Source organism: Sorex fumeus, unplaced genomic scaffold (genome assembly GCF_029834395.1).
Source record: "Sorex fumeus unplaced genomic scaffold, SorFum_2.1 ptg000037l, whole genome shotgun sequence".
Classification (NCBI taxonomy): Eukaryota; Metazoa; Chordata; class Mammalia; order Eulipotyphla; family Soricidae; genus Sorex; species Sorex fumeus.
In genome coordinates this window covers 58,494,742-58,517,331 of record NW_026606094.1, presented here as the reverse complement: position 1 = coordinate 58,517,331, position 22,590 = coordinate 58,494,742, and the positions used below count along the sequence as shown (strand labels likewise).

The following is a 22,590-nucleotide window of genomic DNA, read 5'->3' as shown; positions in this document are numbered from 1 at the left end:
ATACCATCTCACACCTCAGAGACTGGCCCACATCCAAAAGAACAAAAGCAACTGGTGCTGGTGTGGATGTGGCGAGAAAGGGACCCTCCTTCATTGCTGGTGGGAATGCCGACTGGTTCAGCCCTTTTGGAAAACAGTATGGACGATTCTCAAAAAACTAGAAATTGAGCTCCCATTTGACCCAGCAATACCACTCCTGAGAATATATCCCAGAGAGGCAAAAAAGTATAGTCGAAGTGACATCTGCAAATGTTTGTTCATTGCAGCACTCTTTACAATAGCCAGAATCTAGAAAAAACCTGAGTGCCCAAGAATAGATGACTGGTTAAAGAAACTTTGGTACATCTACACAATGAAGTACTATGTAGCTGTTAGAAAAGATGAAGTCATGAAATTGACATACAAGTAATGGAAAGTATCATGCTAAGTGAAATGAATCAGAAAGAGAGGGACAGACATAAAAAGATTGCATTCATCTGGGGGACATAAAATAACAAAATAGGAAATTAATACCCAAGAGCAGCTGAGATAAGTGCCAGGAGGATTATTCCATGGCTTAGAGGCCAGCTGGGCATGCTAGGGGAAAAGGCAGCTCAGATAGAGAAGGGAGCACCAAATAAAGGGTGTTTGGAGGATCCTCCCAGGATGGGAGAAGCATGATGAAAGTAGACTATAGACTGAACATGACTGCCACTCAATGCCTCTTTTGCAGACCACAACACCCAAAAGAAGAGAGAGAACAAAAGGGAATGCCCTGCCACAGAAGTAGGGTGAGATGGGGGGGGGGGGGGCGCGTTGGTGGGGGGGAGGGATACTGGGATCCATGGTGATGAAAAATGGGCACTGGTGGAGTGATGGGTATTTGATCATTGTATAATCGAAACCCAAGCACAAAAATTTCTAAGTCTACAACTGTACCTCATGGTGTTTCACTAATAAAAATTTAAAAAAAAGAAAAAAAGAAGAAAATCATAACCATATATAAAGACAATTAAAGTCCTGCACATGGCTTTCTTAAAAAAAAAAAAAAGAAGAGTAGTGTATGTTTTACTATTAGTGGTTCAGAAATCAAAGTTAATAATTATATATAGAACTAAATCTGGGTGGAGCGATAGTATAGCAGTAGGGCGTTTGCCTTGCCAAGCCAGAATCGATTTCTCTGCCCCTCTCGGAGAGCCCCGCAAGCTACCGAGAGTATCTTGCCCGCCTGGCAAAGCCTGTCAAGCTCCCCCTGACGTGTTCAATATGCCAAACTCAGTAATAACAAGTCTCAAAATGGAGACGTTACTGGGTCCACTCGAGCAAATCAATGAATAATGGAAGACGGTGTTTGACAGAAATAAATATATGCCCTTACCTCATTTACCACCCGAACTCGTTAAATTGGGTTTAATAGCTTATTATGGCTTATAACTGTCAATTTAAAAACATCCATTAAACCAGGTAGAAATAAGTATGCAAAAAGTCTGCAAAACAAAACATACTTTAAACACGTTTAAGTACATTATCTGAAATTTCAGATTTTCCTTTTTCATTATTATGCTATGGCAGCCAAGTAATCCTTTAACTTCTGTTGGAGTAAGTCTCCTAAATCCAACTTCATTGCAGATTCCAACTTCTATATTATTTTCTGTCATCTGCCCCCCAAAGCTTTCCTTTAGGGTTAAGATGGCTGTATGAATGGCATCTTCAAGTTCCAGGTCTTCATTATACCTCTTTTCAAGGAAAATTTTTCCATTCACATAGTTCTTCCCCATGGCTGTGGCTTTCCATGCAAAGGAAGCTCCAGATGGATCTGACTGAAATAAATATGGTCGTTCCTCATTCCAACCGCAAATAAGTAAAGAAACTCCAAAAGGACGAACACCACCTGACTGGGTGTACTCTTGCATCACAGAAGCCACCCTCTGCACCAGCTGAGCTGTGTGAAAGGGCTCCTGGTAAAGAAGATAGTACTGCCGAGCTAATTTCCGGGCTCTGTGCATGAGCACTCTGTAATCTGGGCCCATACCACTATACACCAAACCTATATGCTTTGTAAATGGTTCCACTTTGTGAACACTTTGCTCATCATACAGAAAGGATTCCTGTTTCTTCTCAGTTGCCAATACTACACCATTTGCAGCTCTAATCCCTATGGATAGGGCTCCTCCAGCCACAGCAGCCAAGGCATATTCAATCTGAACAAGTTTACCAGATGGGCTGAAGGTGGTCAGCGAGGAGCTGTAGCCGCACCCCGCTATCTTCCCTCCGTGTCGTGCCCAGAGCCCCCTACCACCATTATTTTGAGCTTTCCCACCACCACCCAAGCCTGCCCCAAAGGCAGATACTAAATAATTTATTTTGTATTACTTGTTATGAATAATTCACTAAAAATGATCCAAAAAGGTGATGGTTTTTTGGTGTTAATGTTTTCATATTCTTTGCCTAGCTAGTACAAGGGAGATTGCTAGATCATGGCTTTACCTTTAGATTCTTAAGGAAGCTCTATATCATGTTCTAGAATGGTTGTATTGGTTTAATTTTCATCAATAGTACATAAGAAATAATAAGTTTATGAACCCTTTCTGTTGAAATCTTTCCCGTCTCCATTTCCCCATTATTATATTAAATACTGACAAGTATTGTTTGTTTGATCAGTATTTAACTTTAGTAAAGCAACAGATACTTCAATCGGCTGAAATGAGTAGGCGCTGATTCTGAAGCTAACATGCTATTTTAAAAGTAAAATACCAACTGAACAAAAACATAGCATAATAAGCTGAGTAATAACAGTACTTTTAAAATCAAAAGTCAGGGATAGTTCAAAGGGCCAGAGCACATATTTTGCATGAGGGAATCCTTGGTTTGATTGCCGGGGAGCACCTACCAAGTAAAAAGCTGGAAATACCCAACCCCAACCACACCCAGTCAGCTCCAGCATTGCGAGGTGTGGCCCCAAGTGAACAAGAAAACACAACAGTGGTAGAGCTGAAGCAAAAAGCCCGATTTTCAGTTCAAGTGTCCAAAAGCAATAATGTGCTTTTCTCTTTATACTCTTACAATGTAAAGGTCTGGGATAGCACAGACCTACCAAGACATGATTTTTGTCTACTTGCCAAATTTTCACTCTGGATTCATGTCCTTAGAGTGGAATTTCAGTTTTAAAATAACTCCTTTAATCTTTTAACACTGTCTTACATCCCTCTTGAAAGCATCTATGCAAGTGTGACAATAAATACCCCATCATGTGTTTTTGTATATGTGTGTGTGTATAAGGAAAGTAAGTTGAACATTTCTGTCAGGCGCCCGATATGCTCCAGTCCACTGCTATCAAACAATCCCCACATTCATCAACAATCACAAATGTACCACTCACTGGGGAAATGATCAGAACAGGGAAAGCTGTGTACAAGTGGGGCCAGAGGCTTTAGAAGAAAACCTCTGTACTTTTCTCTTCATTTTGTGAACACAAAACTGTTCTAAAAAAAATGTGTCTTTAAAAAACATTCAGCGGGGAGTGTTGTCAAATGCTACAAGGCAAAGAAATTATAAAGGCTGACCTTGTGTCGGAGAAAATAGATGAAAGTGTGTTTATGACTATGGGTTCAAACAGGAGGTTAGAAGGTAAAGTTATGAAGACAAGGGGAACTGAAGGACTGAAGCACATTCCCCTCTTCTCAGAGTTTGTCTATGTTTTTTTTTTTGTGTGTGTGTGTGTGTGTGTGTGTTTTGGGGGGGGTGGCATGCAGGAATAGAAGCCAGGGCTTCAAACAAACAATGCATGTGTTCAGTCACTGAGTTCTATCTCTTTTCAGCATTTTAAATGAAAAATAAAACTTTAGAGGGGAATTATGTTTTAAACTGATTTTTTCTTTAGAGCCATTGCCTAAAAAAAAAAAAAAACTGGTTATGGAACTTTAAGAAACTCACAAGGTAGTGGTGGGCAAAAATCCAAATATTTCCTCACTTACCAGTTTTCTCAACCAAGTCCCTTCTGCCCCCATCCTCCCAAGAGACCTGCCCAAGCCTGTCTAGCTGATGAAGCTGTACTTAAATTTGAAGGCTTGCATATATACTAAAAGTTACAATACACATGTCTATTTCACAATAAGATCATGAACTGGATAGAACAGCAGAAGTTAATGGGGATAATAACAAGCTGATACTGGACTGCATTCACTGGCACAGTTTTAAAGGAGAGGCGGAAGAGAAAGTGGTAGACAGAGAGGCAGACCAGCCTGAGCCAGAAACTCTTAGGTTAACTTTTGAAAAGTGTTCTGGGGCCAGAGAGATAGTACAGCAGGTAAAGCATTTACCTTGCACACATCTGACCTGGGTTCAATCCCTGGTATCCCATATGGTTCCCTAAGCAACACCAGAAGTGAATCCTAAGTGCAGAGCTAGGAGTAACCCTTAGTACTGCGGGCATGCTGCCCCTCCCTCCACCCTACCCCCCCAAGTTTAAACACACAGGCACTAATGAAAGAGAGAGAGAGAGAGAGAGAGAGAGAGAGAGAGAGAGAGATGTGATGTGTCTGGTACTAAGCAGCAAGGATGCCACAGGGGTCAAGTTGCCTGATGTGGAGTTTTAATTCAAGCACTGCAACACACACACACACACACACACACACACACACACACACACCCCTAGTAATATTATAAAGAATTCATAGTACATAGTACAAAGAATGTTACCAAGGAATTTATCTATAGTGTGTATTCAAGGAGGGATCTTGTGAAAACACATCGCAGAATCCCTCTGTGTTGCATCATTAGTCTGAGACCCTTTATTCCATCCAAACATTGTGAGGGCAGCAGATATCACAGTAGAAGCAACGCTATCTCCCACCCTGGTCTATATGGATCTTGCATAGGAGTGAAGAGGCTACACTAGAACTCAATCAGTCTGGCAACATCTCCCAAATAGCCCTCCAAAGCTAGTGCAGTGTCTTAGGTTATTTTGATGATTCTTGAAGCAACTTTCATTATTTGCCTCAGGGGTTTTATGGTTTAGAATCAGACAGAGTAAAGCATAAATATTAATTTGAAAGTCTAGTTCAGCACTTATGTGAACCGAATTAGCATATGTTATCTCCAAAGGGCCAAACAGTTCTCTATAGGGTTCTATTAAGACAAAAATTATCTTTAGTGAGAAGATTTAACCACAATTCTGGCTCTCAGGGACATAAAAATAGTAGGAAATTTATGGCACCAAGGTTCCTATTACCACAGGAGCTGGTTATCAAATTGCTTCCTGCAGTGGCTTAACTCTAACAAAAACACAATCTCCCCACTCATAAACACCAATGCTACATCCATTTCCTCTAGCCAGCAGCTTCCTCTGTCAACTTGGGACTCTCCTTCCTGTTTATAATAACCCCATTCTATTACCTTGTAAACCAAGATAAACATGTCATGTTCGTTTTCTTAGAAATGATCAAAAATCTAACAAGTCATCTAGTTTAGTTTGAACATACGAAAGAGGGTAACAGTGGAATATCACTACAACACACAGCTTAGTTTATGATATACTTCTCTATGAGGTCAGGAATTGGTATCCCTCGTTACTGGTTACTCCTGCCTTGTAGTTTTCTTGAAAATTATTTAGAATTCCTCAAATATAACAGTACATCAAGCAATAATCTTAAAAGTCTCATTCCATAACAAAGATAATCTGAAATATGAGAAGGAATCCTACATTTTACAGATATTTAAATTAGTTTCCTACTTAAATACTTCCATTGTTAGAAGAATTTAAAACCGTTAAGGGGGGAGATTTAGTACAGGAATTTGGGCCTTTGCAATATTGCATTCTCCACCCTCACACAACTGTAACCTCTTGCCAAAGTTGACCCAGAATTACCAAGAGTACATTCCAGCCCCCCTGAGCACCTTTTAGGATTTACCCCCTCCCCCAAGTAATAGCTAGCTAAAAGATTACACTTTATTGAATACTAACGTTGCACAGTAAATACCATCAGACTTTTTTTTTACAACAACTTAAAAAATAGTAATGAAGGCTATTACAGTATGTAAAAAAAATTCACAAAGACTATTGAAAGCATTGTTATTTTGGCATTAGTCAAAGGAATAGTTCACTGGATGAATTATTTTATTCTCCAAGTAGTTTTCAAATATGACCCTCAGAATGTTTTTTGGCACTCAAAACTCTACACATGCCAAGTTTAGAATAGGCCAAATCATCCCACTTGGCACCTAACTTACCAAAAGATACATACTAACTAAGGAAACCCATGGCTTCAATATAGATTCAACTATGCAACGAAAATCAATCTGCTAATATTGGTAGACATGTTTGAAAAAATTAAATTCTTTAAAGTAGTATTTCTTTCCTGATAAACCGTTCCATCAATGTCTTTATTCTACCATCAATAGATTTATTTTAAAAAATAAAGTCAATTTGGAAATAGTCAAATTGAAAAATTAACAAGCTCTAAAATTCCTTTATGGCATATATAAAAACACAGATTAGACAGTAAAAGATACTTTCTTTTCAAGATAATTCCACAAAGGATATTCTACTCACTTGCTAGTTGCTTTGGATTTTTTTTTACATTCTAGATATTTTGGACTATTTAAAATAATTTTGCATTTAAAAGCAAAATATTGAGACTTTTTTAATATACAATTTTCCCTATTGTTTCTTTTTGTGTCCAGTATTACTTTTCTTGCTTTCACCAATTATGAAGACACTAATTTGGTCTAAAACATTCAATTCAGATTTAGACATAAGATATCATACTTAAAACATTATACAAGAGAAAGAACATACTATCAAAATAGGGATTAAAATGTAATTTTTTACTTTAATAGCCTTAAAAAGTTGACATATTAAGAAAAACATCTTTACATGAACTACTTTCTAGTTTTAATATGGCTGGCATAAAATTATAGCTAATACCTTAAAAACAGTTACAATATTTTATGGAGTTGTTTTCTTAAGGGCTATTCTTTCTGGAATCTGTCTCATTTTTAGCTCCCAGACCCAAATTCAACAATCGTAGACTCTATAAAAACTCATTTTCTTGAGGCTAGAGATGGTACAGCAGGTAAGGTGCTTGCCTTGCACGCATTTGATCAGGGTTCAATCCCTGGTATCCGATTTGCTCTACCTGAGAAATGCTGGTAATTCCTGAGCACAGAGCCAGGAGTAAGCCCTGAGCATCTTTGGGTGAGACCCTAAAACCAAACTAAAGTAATTAACAAAAAAACTCTCACTTTCTCTAGGTCTTGCATTTCAGAGCACAAGTGGTACAGATTTTCTGCCAATTCTTTGGGGCAGGGGTGGGGGTGGGCAGTGGAAAATGACTACTATGTGGAGCTTAAAAATTTTTTTTGCTGGAATTACTGGAATAAGGTGTGTGTGGGGGGCACACAAAGTAAAAAGATTCTGCAATAAAATATGGTATCAGTTCTCCAACTGAGCTCCACCCTTCTGGAATCCACATTTATCTGTGGCTGGGGATCAAGAAAGGCCTTGTGGAAAAGGGGCCATTTGAGCTGAGAAGGAGTTGAGTCAAATCTGTATGCAAATATGTGTGGAGGAGGACATTCCAGGAGCAGGAGAGGGTGGGTGGGTGGAGGGAGAGAGGAGGAACAACACTGTTCAATTAAAGCTGAGAGTGGCAGGAGCCAGACAGCCTCTGGAGCAGGCAAAGAGAAGCTTGTCAAAGGAGTCTGTGTGCAAAGGCTAAGAGAGCAAGGCAGGGCTTTGCGATGATTGCCTTAGACCCGAGAGTCTTAGGAGCTTGTCTCCTGGAGGATAGTGCAAGGCTTTTGAGGACAAAACTCAGGGCTTATCCCTGTGACTCCTTGAGCAAAACAGACAGGCAAAGGCTTGTTTTTATGCACACTGAAATAAAGACGTTCGAGGCAGGGCATGTGGCTCAAGTGGTAGAGCACAGGCCTAACATGTATCCCAGCATACCACACCCTTGCTCTACCACTCCCCCTCCCCACCACCAGATGCAGCTCACACAACTAAAACTACTGTTAGTCCCCAAATATGAGCATGGTACCTTTGATGAAAGGGACACTCTTTAAAAATAATTTTTAGATTCCCCCCAAAGTAGAAAGGTGAGTTTATGGTTTGTATGAATTGCCATGCTATTTTTCTTTTGAAATGATTTAACCTCTAGGCTTGAACTGTGTTAATCATAGACTTCCAAACTGTACACATGTGACAGAACTGTCCCTAAAATTAATAGGTAGCTATTATGTAACCCTCTGCAGCTTATGGAATTTCCTGTAGGAGCCACAAAATCATCCTGTAAGCCTGGTTAGTATCTTTATGCATGAGGATACCGAAACTATAGGAAATAGCTTTGAGAAACATATCTAATCACACAGACTGGAATTTTGATTTTTCCAACTCCAATTCGCAGTTTCTAGCTGCTTGGCTATCTCGCAAGGACCAGTCTCAATCCTATCCTACCAGGTGAGCAAAGCTCAATGAGTCTGCTTTACGACACCATCAAAAACCAGAGAATAATTTTAAACAGAGGCTGAAAGAAAAATACCAACCATTTTTCTAGCTTAAATGTAATTATTGGAAAGGTGGAGGTACTTCCCCCTCAACCCTCTTTAGATCCAGAAATCCTTTTTTTTGTGGGAGAAGGTGGTCGGTTGGAATGACTCCCCCCAAGTGGTTCTCAGGGGGTCTGGGAGCTCTTTCTGATCAACTGGACCTCAAGTTCAATGCCAAGGACAGAGGATGTCTCCGGGACAGCACACAGCCATGCCTCAGGGACTGTGTGCTGCTGGGGTTTGAACCAAGGTAGGTTCACTAAGCAGGTGCTTTAACTAAGCAGTTCTCTAACCCCACTGCTTTCTATTTTAATGGCTGAACAGTTCTATTATATTCAGATAAGAGGCACCAATCTAGAGTTTTCAATTCTACAAGAACATATCTAAATGCAAATGCGATTTGAAGTTGGATATATACCAACCTTTGCATCAACATTTCCTGGCAGCCATACTGGATTGGCTCTACTGTCCAAGAATATTATGAACACTTGGCTTTGAATCTAAATCAAATATTATGTTAAAACTCCCAAAGTCGGATGTTACAAATGATACCAAAACCTACATATGGGCCTTGTGAAACATAATATTTAGTAAGTTAAAATATAATAAAAATCAAGAAACAGAAGGTTTAAAGGACCTGCATAAGAAAATCAGTGACTCCATTTCATGAATTTCTTGGTTTTACCAATTAAACCAAATATATTTGTATCCCTTGTTCAGACTTGTCCACAAATTACTTTGTCAGTTTACAAAAAAGATGGAAGATTAGTTGCCAGTAAGACACTCAGAAGCCCTTGGCACAGCACTAGAAAATCAGTCCACCTATTTTCTAGTTCTGCGAAGTTTAAATTTGATGTGAACAGTTTATGGAAATGTATCATTCACAAGACTACTTTCTGCAGATTTAGGCGTAACTGTTTTAACATTTAAATGAATAATTGCATAAGCTAAATTCCAAGTATAGCAAAAGAACATTTGTACTCATGAGATTTTCTTTGTTTAAAAAAAAATCCAACTAGGGATGCACAAATATTCAGGGAAGAAGGATGTGAACAGACTAAATTAATTGGATATAAAATCAACATCCTTTTAAGATCCCATAGCCAGTGATTGTGAGGAGTGCGGCTTCTTTCCTGGATTCACAGGCTCTTGCTCTCCTCCAACTGAAAAAAGTCACTGTGTCTCCAAACCAAACCATGTAGCTTGGAAACCCACTGAGAAGCAAAAGCGCCAGGCCCAAAAAAGTCTGGGCCCCTATGAGAGGAAAGACACCAGCAGCAATGAAGTCCATGATAAGAGTATGAAAGAGGAACATCAAAAACTACCCGCTCTTCCCCTGACAACACTCTAGCAACTGATCTTATCTATATACAAAACTGACAAGAAGGGTTGTTGGGGAAAACCCCCGCGAACTTAATTTTGCAGAGGCAAATGGTACATCTCCCATCTGGGGGTTACCTGCAACTGAACTCTGAGGGTACATTCTCCATTACAGGGATTCACCTGCATCTTTACTTCAGATGTGCACTTACCACACTCTTCCTTGAATGAGTTTCTTTCTCTTTGTCCTCCCCTCATTATTTCCTGACTAAAGAGATTCTATTTCAAAATATTTTATTTCAATAAACAAACAACCAAAAAACCAACAGAGCCTTTTCAGGAACTATGGTCCTTCTAAATTTCTCTAGTAAAAACTTAATAATGGAAAATTTCAAACACTTTCAAAACTAGAGAGAGTAGATTACCACAGGCCGGATACTCATCACCCAGTTTCAATCTTTAACAATATAGTCAACTTTGTTTCACTTATACTCTTCTTTGTTTTCTGTTCTCACTCTGGACTCATAAGCAAATCTCAGATGTTATATATCATACTTTCCTTCAATAATCTGTTCGTATCTCTAAAAGAGAAAGAAACTTAAGTATATAATCACAACTCTATCTTTTATGTCTAAAAAAGTAAAGTTCCTGAGGTCAGAGATACAATATAGCAGGTAGGACTCTTGCTTTGCATGTGGCTGACCTGGATTTGATCCCAGGTCAAATCCCCTTATGGTCCTGTGAGCCTACCAGAAGTGATTCCTAAGAAAAGAACAGAGCCATGAGTAAGATCTAAGAACCACTGGTTGTTGTTCCAAACATACAAAACTTTTTGGGGGTGTGGTTGTTTTAGGGTTTCTTTTTTTTTTTTTTTTGGCCACACCCAGCAGTGCTCAGGACTTACTCCTAGTTCTATACTCAGTGTGATGCCTAGCAAGCTCACAGGACCATTTATGTGATGCCAAGGCAAGGGGATTGAACCAGACTCAGTCCTGAGTAAAATAAACGTCTTAACCTCTATAGTATTTCTTTTTGTACCCCAAATTCCTTAATATTAACTATTCACTTGGTCAAGAAAAGTATCGAAATCTAAAAAGATAAAGTTAAATACCAAGGAAAAAGTTTCCTGAGAGCTATCACAACTCAGCAGCACTCTTTTTTTTTTTTTTTTTTTTTGCTTTTTGGGTCACACCCAGCGATGCTCAGGGGTTACTCCTGGCTCATGCACTCAGGAATTACTCCTCATCGGCCATGTTGGCTGCGTGTAAGGCAAACACCCTACCCGCTGTGCTATTGCTCCAGCCCCTCAGCAGCACTCTTAAAGGAGAAAATTGGAAATTGGGGGTCTTAGAACTAGAAGTTGGGAAAACTCAATCAAAAGTTGTAAAACCTACACATGAACCTTTTCTGATTGAAGTATTCATCAGGCAGCTTAAGACGGAAACATTTAAAGACATTCTGCCCTTGGTTAGGATTCTTTGTGGTTAGTGCCACATCACTTCACATTGCCAGGAAGGATGAGTCAAGTAGGAAACTAATCCACCAAAAATAACTTAGAGATCAAGCTGAATTCAACTCTATACAGACTAAGTTTATATGAGTGGGTCAGAATCTTGAAACTGCAAAGGTAAATTAAACCAGTTAACTGATCACCCAGGTTTATTAAACTTTTCCCACTGGACCTCTTTTGCCTGAAAAATTTTTATGTGATGCTAAGCATATAGGTACTTAAAACAGGTATACAAATCAAACATTTACTGGTGGGTCATAAAGAAATTTCACTTCAAACAAGTTTCTAAGATTTTTATTTTATTTTTTTTTGGACAATCTCACATTCAATCACACTATGTTGGAGCTGTGACCCACAGTTCAAGAAGCTGGGGTTCAGGGGCTAGAGAAAAATACAGCAGGTTAGGTGTTGACCTTACACTTGGGAGACCTGGGTCCCATCCCAGGCACCACTGATGATCTCCAAACATGCTAGGAGCGATCCCTGAATGTAAGACCAAGAGAAACTCCTTAGCACAGTGGCGTGTGACCAAAAGCAAAATCAAAACAAAATCAAACAAGAAGCTGTGGTGTAGGACAGTGTTTTACAAAGTGGGCACTATTCCAATGCCCTAGAGTGGCACTGGGTATTAGAACCATCCAGGGGGGCTTTAATGCCTTGGGTATTTTGTTCACTTGGAGAAGGCAGATTTTAGCTAGAGAGGGCCAGTTACATGCTTGGCATATAGAAGACCCAGGTTTAATCTCAGGCACCACATGCTCCCCCTAGCACTGCTGGAGAATGACTTTAGAACATTACCACATGTGACAACTATGCTCTGCTCAACACCCCCATTCCAAAAAAAAAACAAAAAACATCGGGGGCGGTGGGGGGGGGGTGAGGGAGGGAGATTTCCAGAGGTGCATTGAATAAATCATCAGGGAAAGCAAGCAGTAGGCTGGAAAAATTGGAAGTTCTACTCTAGATGAAGGGATTAAACAGATTACTAATAATTTGGGAACAGATGTGGAGAAGTGCTGATGTCAAACTGGGTGAGGAGGTGCTAGGGTTGAGAGGCATACAAGGAAGAATTCAGAGATGTTCATCACTGTATATTACCTCCTGACAAAAGATGTTACTTACTCCTTTTGCTAATAGTGGTGAACATGGATGAATAAATGTGCTTGCGAACCTACACTCCCCTCACTGCTCTGGAGAAGTGACCAGGAAAACTAAGCAGATTACATGCCAGTAGTATCTTGAAAATGAACAGCTCATCAGATCTAGGGAGGAGACTCAGTGAAGAGGGGAGGGAGGTCATTCCCAAAAAAGAAAAAAAAAAGGCACAAAAGGGTGGAAATGAATCAGCCTATCAGGGAACTGGCAGTGAGGTGCTTCAGTGCAGCCTATGTGGGAGGGGCTGGCTGACTGGAAAATCAGGAGGGGCTGGGACTCTGGCTGGAGCCTTCCAGGCCAGTCCTGTGCCTTTATTCTGGAGTCAGGGGAAAGCCAGAGATAATGTTGTAAGTTTTGTCTTTGAAAGAATATGTCTCACACTTGGGTGGCTGCCGGGTGCTCGATGTTCACTGAACTGGGTCCTTGAATAAACTGGAATGGGTATGGAGAGAGACACAGGCTATACCCACAGACCCACTTTTAGCAGAGCAAGACACAGAATCGCAGACATTTTAGGATTTTTTTTTTTTTAAGATGAAGCCATGAGAGAAAGACCATACAATTACACCGTGTGGAACAGTATGTTAGTATGCTCCCGTTTCTGCAACAGTGGAAATATGTTCATAAGTTATAAATACATAGAATACATCTCAGGAAGCATGAGAGAAATAAATACCATCGGCTGTAGGATGTGGAGAAGGCAGTGGGGAAGGAGGAAAAGATATTTTTTACCTCTGACACGCTCAACCACATGACACCTATTGAAGTTATAGAATGTGCTGCTCCCCCCTTTTCTAAGAGCTGCATAGAGAGAACTGGTTCTGCAGTTAGGGGAAAGAGGTAAGGTAAGAGAGAAGCAGACTACTTCAAAAGTTTTGGAGACACATTTAAGTCCCAAATTTGGGTCCCTGATACTTCTTGGGCTGGAGCGATAGCACAGGGGTAGGGCTTTTGCCTTGCATGCAGCTGTCCCTCTCGGAGAACCTAGCAAGCTACCGAGAGCATCCCACCCGCACAGCAGAGCCTGGCAAGCTCCCTGTGGCGTATCCGATATGCCAAAAACAGTAAAACAAGTCTCACAATGGAGACGTTACTGGTGCCCGCTCGAGCAAATCCATGAAAAACAGGAGGACAGTGCTCCAGTGATACTTCTTAACTGTGGGACCATGTATTACTTCTTTTGTTCCTGTCATCTTATTTACAGAAATAGAAATACTCACTGATTTCTAGATTACAGTAACAGCATTTCTAAATAAAGCATATGGAAGAAAAGCAGAAGAAATATCCAATAACTAGTAGCTATTTTATCATCAACAAAAGTTTTCTGATGCAAATAAATTCTAATTTTTAGTTTTGGGGCCACATGCAGCAAGTGCTGTTGAAGCTGGGTGGGGTTGGGAACCATGGGGTGCCAAGGCCTAATCAGGGCCTTCTGCATGTAAAGCGTGCGCTCAGTCTGTTGCTATATCTCTCTGGCTTGTAAATACATTCTTAGAATTTAAAAAAAAATCCTTCATCTATTCTAAGGCAGGCTCATTAGCTAATCTTACTCCTACATTAAATATTTACACTGTACAAAACGGTTAATGTAATCCATCTGATGAGCACTATCCATTATGTATGTTTCTAGGAATTTAAAATTACATTATTTATCTGCATTTCTAAGCAGATGTCTGCTTTTGTCTTTAAATGCTGCTGACGAAATTTACTGACATTGTATTTAGAGGGAACTAAATATCAACTAAATGTCATAGGGCTTCAAGAAAATAGGTAGCAAGCTGCTACCCTTGAGGAACTGATAACCTTAGTAACACAAACAGGTGTGACCTTCAAGTAACCATGGCCCAAATCTGGCACGAGATGAAGCCACGGACAATGAAGTATCAATGATTTTTGCCACACATTCCCTATAGTTAAGAATCAGGCATTTCATGGGATGGTACTCTGTAGCAGCTTTCTTTGGGGCCTGTGGCTTTCTTCTGCATAATTCCACTTTAAATCAATTGCAACTGCAACAATATCCTAAGTGTTACAAGAAAGATTGGCCATTCTATTCCAAAGCCTTCCTACTTGTTTGAACAGTCACATCATTATTAAAGTATTATCAAACAAAAGTTTCTTTGTTATACATTGACATGACTAATTTCAAATCTTTTTCATCTGAGTTGTTCTGGTTCAAATCGGTCTGGGGCTTTACAGATGGAGCATTAGAAAATAGTTGGAGTTGGGGAAAGATATTTTGTTCGAAGTAGGAAATAATGAAGAACATGGAGGATTTCAGAATGTTAGTGAAAGTTTTTTTTTTAAAGGAAAGCACATGGCAAGAGGAAAAAGCATTTTACTTTAAAGATGGCATGGTAGGGAGAAAGAGTGGTGGTGGGGGCGGGTAGCTAGCAAAAAACCCTGTACATAATTATTCAAGCATTTCTCTTTGATGCACAAGGGTCTTGGAGAAACGTCAACAGTCGTCGTGCAAAGGGAAACAACGGAAACACTAATTTCCCAAGAAGCTTTCACTGTCCCTGGGAATACAATGGAGATGCCCGCCCTGGAGGAATGACTGACTTCACGTTAGCAAAGCCAAGCCTGGTTTCCGAGCCACTGGGGATGGGGGTGGGGGTGCACAAACCCCGTCAACTATCTAGGGGGCAATGCTCGAGGTTGCGTATTACCGTCGAACGAAGACTGGATTAAGAGGCTAATCTACGACTATATATAGCCAGCGACACCGATTTAATCTCCGCCCCTTCGCCTCCCCTTCCTATTTCCATAAATCTCAAGCTCCGAGTTACAAAGAGACCGCGAACTCTCGCAGGGAAGAGGCCCTTTCTCCCCGCACCCGCCAGGCCCTCTTTTTTCCAAACCAAGTATTAGTGCAAAGTGTACATTGCTCCCAAACATCCTTAAGCGGCACCCTGGGGGGCGATCGCATCCGGCTTGCTCCAGCAGCTTGCACGGCGACCCGAGGAGATGACAAGGGCTGTGAGGGTATGGGTTGGGGCTGTGGGTCTCCGGGCGTTAAGGGTTTTTTGGGTTTTGTGCTTTTTTTTTTTTTAACCAGAACAGAACGACCTCCTCCCGCGAGGCGACCTCATCGTGCGCTTATCTCGCACGCCCTGGCGAGTTTTGTTATTTACTATTTCTTTTCTTTATTTATTTTCCCCTCCTTCACCCTACCCCGAGCCTTGAGCTCCAGCCCCGGCCTGCTCCGGAGTCGCATCTGGCTGTGCCACGCAGGAAACGATGTGCACCCGCCACTTCCCACTTCCCACCGCGTGGGCCGGCCCCCGCCTGCTCACGGTCCCGGGGTAGCGCCCTGGGTAGGGGTTCCAAAAAAATTAAAAAAAAAAAAACCAAAATGTGTCGAAAGGAGGCATCGCCCCATCCGGGGCAGCGGTCGGCGGGGGAAAGTGAGCGCGGTGAGATGCAGAGGAGGCATCTCCTAGAGAGAAGCAGGAAAAGCCGCCCCGGCGGGCACATGCTTCCTCTCCACCAGCCCCGGCCCGGGGTGGAAGCCCACAGGGGGGCGACAGTCGCGGTTTTCGCAGCATCTTAAAGGCTCTCCCGGTCCCATCCGGGCTGTTCTCACCTGTCCGAGGAGGTAGCGGCGACGCGCGAGGCTGGGAGCTGCGGTGATTCCGACAGCGGCGGTGGCAGCAGAGGCGGCAGTGGCGGCTGCAGACAATGGAGGAGTGAAGGACAGACACATTGACATCGACTCCCCGAGCCAGGCGCAGCCCCGCCTCCCGCACCGCCCCCCGCCTCCGAGCCCGCCCCTGGCTCGGGCCGCGTCACTCTCGGAGCAATGATGGGGGGGTTAGAGACTGCTGGGATCCTCTCTGAACCCCGAACCTCTAGATGAGGAGTTAAAATGTTACAAATATCACTAAAATATTTTGTGTTCCCAAATAATCGCATCGGGACCGAGTAGGAGTGAAAAGCGGGTAAGAGCAATTTTATTTCTCCCCTTTGTTCTTCTCCAGTTGGTATCTTCCTCCCCGGGCTGCTCCAATAACAGGCGCTCGCGGCCGCCTCCGGCAGCTCCGCCCACCCGCCGGACCAATGATGAGTGGGGGGCGGGGATTTGCCCCTGGGCCTGCAGAGACCGCCCGCTCGGCTCGCCCGAGCTCGCCCGCTGCTCGCCTGCCACGGGAGGAGGGCAAGAATTCGAATAAGTCTCGTGCTTGGCTACTTTGTAACCGGGTCTTTTACTCGCTCCCCGGGCCGCTGGCATTCCCAACACTCGCGCCTCTTTCCGTTTGCAAGAAGCGGAATATCCTTCAAGCTGGCGGGGGCAATGGTTCACATAAAGAAAGGCGAGCTGAGCCAGGAGGAAAAGGAGTTGCTGGAAGTCATCGGGAAAGGTATGGGTGCAGGGCTGGGAGCCGATCGCGGCCAGCCTGGCTCGGGGTGGGGAGGGTGGGAGAAGGCGGGCCGAGTCTGGGAGGCGGCCCTGGCTTGGCTGACCCTTAGCTGCCATTTTGACAGGTTGTCATCTGAGACAAGGAAACTGCGTTTCTCTCCCTCGTTCTGGGGCCTGTTGCATGGATGGGCGGGAGGAGGCTTTGCTGGGACGAGGGCTGACGCTGCCAAGGTTTTTTTCCCTTCTAAATCAGGGTTTGGGAAAGCGTGCTTATTCCCTGGCCCCGCCTGAAAGGATAAGGAGCATCCATCTCCGGAGTGGGGGCTCGAGAGGTGCATTCTTCAAAACCCCATCCAGCGGTTTTTCACCACGGTTCGTCTTGGCGACAGCGACCGAGGCCTGGGAGTTCCAGGTTCTCGGAGCAAGCGTCCCAGTGGATCTTTCGACTTCCGGAGGCCGAAAGATCTGGATGGCGAGGATGACCCCGCCTCTTCTCTCCCTCCCCCCCCCCCCTTCTCCCCACCCTCCGCGTTGGTTGGGGTGGACAGTGCTCCTAAAGAGCCGGGTTCCAAGAAAGAATGCAGAAGTAGGTCTCTCATTTGCCGGATTGAGGTTTCTCGCTCCAGAGCCTCTCTGGGTTTCCGTGCAGAAACCCGCAGCCACCCTATCCTCCCGCGGCGCACTGGAGAACAGCGGGGCGCGCGCACGTCTGGACAGCGCGCACTTAGCAGCTCTGTGGTTCAGCTCATCCATGCATTCCTTTCCGCCCTCCCCGCGCGAGCCCCACTTCCGCTGTCCTGGTCATCCAGAGGGCGGGGGAGACGCAGGCCCCAGAGACCAGCCAGAAGCTATTGCCCTCTCTTTTCTCTTGGGTCTCCCAGAGGAGGTCTCCTAGGAGTTCCTTGCGAAGTCCCTGAATCCCGTTACCTGGCAGGTGACTGCAACATGTGACCTTCTGGTTTCTGCACCAACAAACAGGGCACCGAGATGAGATGGTGTCCGTGGAACTGCCCAGCGGTTTCTGCGCTGATTTTAAGTTCACGGTCTAGGTTGGGTGACTAATCATTGCCCCTAAAGGCCTCCCGGTTTTCAGTCTTAGTCTCCTTTGTCTCTGTCTCTGCCTGTCCATCTCTCTGTCTCTCCCATACATGAACACAGACGCCCACACAGCAAAACAAATTTATTCTTGATGCTGATAAGTAAAATCTAAACGTAAAGGAGGGAAAACATGGGAGCTGAAATCAACAGGTGCTCATCTGCAGGGCCCAGCCCCTCTGGTCTCCGCAGTTCTCCATCAGTGTCAGCCGCATTGATCGTGACCACGGTTGTGGGATTTTTCACTTGATGTTTCTGTCGTTTGTTCACCACTATTCTCATCAATCTGTTAGTACTACAGTTATCCTGTTCTGCTTGCCTCTGGGTAATTTCTCCCTACCTTTCAGGGCCTCAGGACTCAATAAAACAAAAGGGTGAATGCCCAGATATGGTGCCAAGTGAAAGGAGACAAAGGTTCAACTCACTGTCCATCAGTGATGCACATTCTGTTTCTGCATCAGCCGGAGCTGTCATCTTCCCTCAGAAGTGAACACATGATCAATTTTATAAAGTGGGTCTCTCTGAAAGAGGGTGTGCACCAAGTCCCTGCATTTGTCCTTAGGTATCCCCAGTTTTATTTTAAAGATTGACACATTTTGGCCAAAGAGGTTATATAGCTGGTAAGGCGTTTGCATTGTTTGCAGCTGACCTTGTCCCATCTCTGGCACTAGGTATGGTTGCCTGAGCACCGTCAGAGGTGACCCCTGAGTTCAGAGCCAGGAATAGGTGTGGCCCCCAAACAAAACAAAAAAGATTACTACATTGATTTCTATACATGCCACAAGTAGATCTCACTGGATATGGCTATATAAGTAAGTTTCAGTGGCAGAGTCTTAAGGGAAATGTGAGGGACAGAGATAGTACCGTGGGTAAGGTGCAACTGGATTCATACCTTATATGGTTTCCCCAAACACCTCCAGAAATGATCCCTGAGCATGAGCCAGGAATAAGCCCTGAGCATATCTGTGTTTGGTGTCCCCCATCCTCAAAGAAAGGGAACATGAACTTATCCTTATTAATGTGATATTTCTGGACCCACAACATACATCAAGTTGCACCCATAGTGCTGTGTTTCACTAATTTAATTGGCCCAAATGGATGAGAAAAGATGAGATGTAGTTAGTATGCTATTCCTTCTTAACAGTTGAAGATCTCTTGGACATCACTATACTGTCAAAAAAAAAAAAGTAATGAGAGATATGAGAAAGAAACTGTATCCAAGATTTATGGAATTTTATTATGAACTTGGCCCTATTCTTTGTACACAGGCAATCGCCCATATTAATGAATGCAATTATTATTTTTAAGGTATAGTCTTGGAGAACAGCATGGTATGGTGGTTAACCATACCCATTTATTCTGGGCTTGTACTTCAGTCATTTACTATGAGGTGACCTTAGGTCGTCTTGCTGTTTCTGAGATTTAGGTTCATTTTTCTGTGAAAAATAGCACTCACCTCATAACAGTATGAAAATGAAATGAGTGAGAATCTGGAAATGGAAAGCACATAAAATATTCTTTGTATTGGCAGCTAATGGGAAGATACTCCATTCAAATACAAAAATATAGGAAGTAGATAACTTGCCCAATGTCACAGGTTGTAAATGGTAGAACTAAGATACTGAGTAGTCCATTGTCAAAGGAATGCTTTGGGCTTGATAACAAGCACAGAAAATAAAACTGACCTCACTGCACTTTGCACCATAGTCACAGGACAGGGCCTTTAATTTCAGAAAAATATTATCATCTATCAAATTATTACTTTTCATTTTAACTGTCACTACTGTAGCCTTTTGTACATTTAATCTGTAATATAATTTTTGATTGAATAAAAGTCACAAAGTTTTATATTTATACTCATGAGAAACATTTTTTAAGTAGTTGAGTGGACTTCTTAATCTTTTCCCCAAGATACATTTCTCAACTTCCAGAAGTAACAGACATGTCAGTGATAAACTAACAATAAGCTTTTAGACAAGTCTGACCTGTCTTTTTGGCCTGTCTATCTAAAATAAACTCAAATGTTCAAGTGTCTCCCTTTCGCCAGTCACCACTAGAGGTTAAGCAAACTACATAGGACTTACAGTCCAGAGAATTTAATACATTGCTTTTGTAACTGTTTAGAACACTTTCTTCTGAGTGAGTTCCCATCTAAGTATTCTACAGATTGTATATTTATGGAGACACTGAAGAGTTCCAGATGAAGCCAAGAGAGTGTTTTCTCTAGACCCATTTTAGCCATAATAGTAACATCTATTTTATAATGGTTCAGAAGAGAAAATTGGAATCACTGAAGTATATCTAACTGATTTATGTTACTTGTAAACTGATCCCTTCTCCTGAGTTCTGCAGTCTTGTTCACTAAAGCACCAAGAAAGCAGTGCTTCAAAATAAACCTCCTCTAAGGAAATGAATCAGAAAATGTTCCATTATCTTTTTAGTATTTGAAATCAGTGTTGCTCACTGAACAGAAAAGTAATATACTTACTTGAGTTTTTTTTCCTTTTTCCTTAAAAAAAGTCATCCTCCACCATTTTTATTGAGCTGAGATTAACAATACTGTTGATGATGATTTCATGCATACATTTTTCCACACCCACCACCAGAGTTCAGTGACTTCCTTCCACCATATCTCAAGGACCTTTACATCTGCCCTCTACCCCCCGACTCTATCCCCCAACACACCAACTTCAGATTGTTAGAACAACTATTCAGTTTTAATGTTCTTGGAGGTTTCTTTTTCTTTTAATTGATTTGTTGAACAGAAGCTATGAAATACACTTTAACAATAGTACATGATTAAGGTGTATATTTTAAATCAAGTTTTACTTAATTACGCATTCATAAAACTATCATTACAATCAAGATAATGAATTCAAAGTTCATTCATCTCAAAAGATTCTTCATGATACTTTGCAGTCCAAATCTTCTAATATGAGCTGAAGGACTACCATGTCCCTTACAATAAAACACGTGTTTGGTCCTTGAAACCCTATATGATGGATCCCGATACGATGTGCTTCAAAGATGATGTTGTACAGCACCTACTCAATTTAACAGAGTTTATCAGGCTGCAGAGAGAGTACAGGGGTTAAGATGCTAGCCTTGAACATAACCAACCCCATTTCTATCCCTGCTACAATATATGAGCACCACCAGGATTGGTCCTTGAGCATAGAGCCAGTAGTAAGCCCTGAGATTCACTGTCATTGCCCCAAATGCACCCATTCCTCCAAAGAAAATAGTTTCATAGTGGTTTTGAAACGGCTACCATACTGGCACAAGAAAGGACAAAACAGAAATCACTCTTTACATCATGCCTTCTCTACCAAAATGCCAATCCATAATAATAATTTATCGATCCTACCCCATGGCCCAACTGAAGCAAGTTGAGTTGAGTTTGCTTTGAATTGCTCCATTTGGCAGGGTTCTCACAAGGAAAACTATTCACTACTATTTTCATAAGTTCTAGGTCTGCAAGTTTTATCTCCAGTGAAGATACATCTTGTCTCAGTTCACACATTCTGTACATTCTTCATCTCAAGTGTGCGTTAAATCAGATTTGACTCATGTTTCCAGAGAAACATGAATAATTAAGCTTTTAAGTTTAATTGCAAAATCTTGTCTATGATGAACAGTAAATATGGTGATAGAAAATAAAAATTGCTTTCATGGGCCACACATTTCAAATTTCTGTATCATTGTAGATCTTCTATCAGAATTTCCTCTTATTGTTTTTAAATTAAGAACACTAAATTAAAAGCCATCACAGATTTTACAATACCGAAAATTTCATCCTGTAAAAGCCTAGCTGCTTTAGAAAATATTTCTCATTCTGATCTCTGCAGTTCAGTAGATTAACTGATACTCGGTGGTAAATGAGTGTATACCTCATCTTTTTGTTTAATTACTCCATGATTTGACAAGTTTACATTGTTGGCCATCAGTACAATTTTTGGCCAGTTTCCCAATATGTACGATTACAATTCCTCTACTACTAACTTGTAGCAGGCTTTGACTTGCTCACAATCTCTATAGTATTTTCACTTGACTCCAAACATCTCCTGGACAAATGGGGAAGAAAATTTATTTATCCTCAATGAATAATGAAATTCTGCTGAAACATCTTCCTGAAATGAAATTGGGGGTGTGGCAGTTTTGTTCTAATTCCTCTCTAAATATGTTTGAGAGTCTGAGGAGAAACCATAGGTATGGCTAAATTTTCTTTTTCTTTTCTTTTCTTTTCTTTTCTTTTCTTTTCTTTTCTTTTCTTTCCTTTCCTTTCCTTTTCTTTTTTTCCTTTCCTTTCCTTTCCTTTCCTTTCTCCTTCCTTCCTTCCTTCCTTCCTTCCTTCCTTCCTTCCTTCCTTCCTTCCTTCCTTCCTTCCTTCCTTCCTTCCTTTCTCTTAGAGGGTGGCAGCCACACCTGGGATGTTCAGGGGCTACTCCTGGCTCTGTGCTCAACACTCCTCTCAGGCTTAGGGGACCATATGGGGTGCCAGGGATTGAATTGAGGTTAGCATTTAGAAGGCAAGCTCCCTACCCATTGTACCATTTCTGTTCTCAAAGGTTTTCTCATTCTGCAGCCTTTTAGCCTGTAATATTGCCTGCCCACTGTG

The 22,590-nt window shown here is 42.0% G+C and overlaps 2 protein-coding genes and 1 pseudogene across 2 annotated transcripts in view; 1 reads left to right on the top strand and 2 right to left on the bottom strand.

Annotated features, from left to right (window-relative positions):
* Positions 1-16,257, bottom strand: part of BZW2 (basic leucine zipper and W2 domains 2) — a 67,085-nt gene extending 50,828 nt beyond the window's left edge. Inside the window, exon 1 of the mRNA XM_056118519.1 lies at positions 16,104-16,257. The gene's annotated coding sequence lies outside the window, so the exon portion shown is untranslated. The remainder of the gene's footprint in view (positions 1-16,103) is intronic.
* On the bottom strand, positions 1,408-15,446 carry LOC130027798 (proteasome subunit alpha type-2-like; annotated as a pseudogene).
* Positions 16,258-16,597: 340 nt separating the features above from the next.
* ANKMY2 (ankyrin repeat and MYND domain containing 2) overlaps positions 16,598-22,590 on the top strand; it is a 48,499-nt gene continuing 42,506 nt past the window's right edge. Inside the window, exon 1 of the mRNA XM_056118085.1 lies at positions 16,598-16,878. Within this exon, the coding sequence (XP_055974060.1) occupies positions 16,812-16,878 (67 nt within the window). The 5' untranslated portion in view covers positions 16,598-16,811. The remainder of the gene's footprint in view (positions 16,879-22,590) is intronic.